We start from the raw sequence: 1,697 nt of genomic DNA, 5'->3' as shown, positions 1-1,697 counted from the left end.
AAATACATTGTATTCTAATTACTCAGCATTTCCTTAACAAGTAACCAAATAACTGCTAAATAATTTAAATTGATTATCATTTATAAATGCATAATCATCCATCAACTTAATGAAGAAATCAAAATGTTGCAATGGATCCTCCTAAAAGGTACTACTATATAACTTCACATATTTTAAAATTCAGGACCATTATATGAGTTTGGATTCAAGAACTTGAAAGACTTCTAGAAATGCCAACTGTTAAAATTTGAAAACAAGAAAGCTTTAATCATTTCTTAATTATATAAACTACAAAGGCTAGTTAAATCTCAATAACTTTGGCAAACTCTATATAGAAGTATCTGCACACTAAAAAGTATCTGAGACTCCATATTATTGTATAATTTGACTTCACACAGTTTGCATATATAATTAGCAAGACTTTGAGCCCAAAAACTACCTTTGTGCTCATTGAACCAAACAGACAACCATACCACCAAGATCTTACCTTAGCCGCCGGCAGCTTATCACCGGGATCTTATCTTAGCCGCTGGCACCTGTAACAAGCTTGCTTAGTAGTCGATGAATCGACAATATTTGGCTTTTGCTTCTGCATCTTTGGTAGATCAATCTCCAGGACATCTTTCAAAGCCATTGATGCTTCACTGAGCTCTTCACGACTAAAGAGTAAAATCCAGAGTCAGACGTACGAAATATGAGTTTATATATTCTAAATACTAAATAGCTCCTCATTCCTTGTAGTATGAGCAATGGTACCAAAAGTATTATTCGCTCATTTAAATCAGTATATTTTTGCATCATCCTTAAATTATGTATCATAAGAACATATGAAGTTAGCAATCCATCTGCTCATATACCCAGTTTTTTTATATATAATGTCACATGAGCAACAACAGCACAAAAACAAGATTGCTTATGATAATATATAATATTGTAGTGCTGTTGTTGCTCATGAGATGAACATATATAAGATGTACTTCTCATCAGCAATAACAACACCACAACAATGTGTTCATCTCTTTTTTTTAAATAAAATATTAGAAATAATAAAATCATAAGTTAAAAGTAAAATCCTATATGACTACTTTTTTCATTAATCACTCCAAAATCATAGCCACTATGAATATTTCTAAACTCTTCTACTACTCTACCAGCATGTCTATTTAAATGCTCCTCAATAAAAATTCTTTTTTCAATAGGTATCATGTATTTTTCTATGTCATTCTTTTTTCAATAGGTATCATAGTCAAACTGTCTTTTTTCAATATTATTAATTTTTCTATGTCATTCTAAAATTTTTATTTTAAACATTTATCTAAACCAACTTGAGGAGCATAAACACTTATAACATTAAGAATCTTAAAATCAACAACAATCTCTAGGGTTATAATTCTATCTTCAATTCTATTACTTTTTACAACTTATCTTTCAAACTCTTATCTATCATTATACATACACTATTTTTAGTATGACACATACCCATAAACTAAAGTTTAAAATCTAAGCTATCAATCTCACTAATCTTTTCTCCAACCCATTTAGTTTCTTAACACTACACCCGTGCACCGATGTAGCGGCCCCTGCATAATTTTTATTGTATTCAGGTTATATAGCTTGTCCCTTTCAGGAGACGCCCTAGCATTTACATAATGATTTAAAAAATTCATGTGATGATTTTTCAATAAAAATTTTATACT

At 30.1% G+C, this 1,697-nt stretch overlaps 1 protein-coding gene across 1 annotated transcript in view; it reads right to left on the bottom strand.

Moving 5' to 3' along the window:
- Nucleotides 1-240: 240 nt before the first annotated feature.
- Nucleotides 241-1,697, bottom strand: part of LOC110038234 (ornithine aminotransferase, mitochondrial) — a 33,689-nt gene continuing 32,232 nt past the window's right edge. Inside the window, exon 10 of the mRNA XM_020743003.1 lies at nucleotides 241-659. Coding sequence (XP_020598662.1) covers nucleotides 518-659 — 142 coding nt within the window. The 3' untranslated portion in view covers nucleotides 241-517. The remainder of the gene's footprint in view (nucleotides 660-1,697) is intronic.

The sequence above is a fragment of the Phalaenopsis equestris genome, unplaced genomic scaffold, assembly GCF_001263595.1.
Source record: "Phalaenopsis equestris unplaced genomic scaffold, ASM126359v1 Scaffold232291, whole genome shotgun sequence".
Taxonomy (NCBI): Eukaryota; Viridiplantae; Streptophyta; class Magnoliopsida; order Asparagales; family Orchidaceae; genus Phalaenopsis; species Phalaenopsis equestris.
This window is presented reverse-complemented; position numbering and strand designations above follow the sequence as displayed.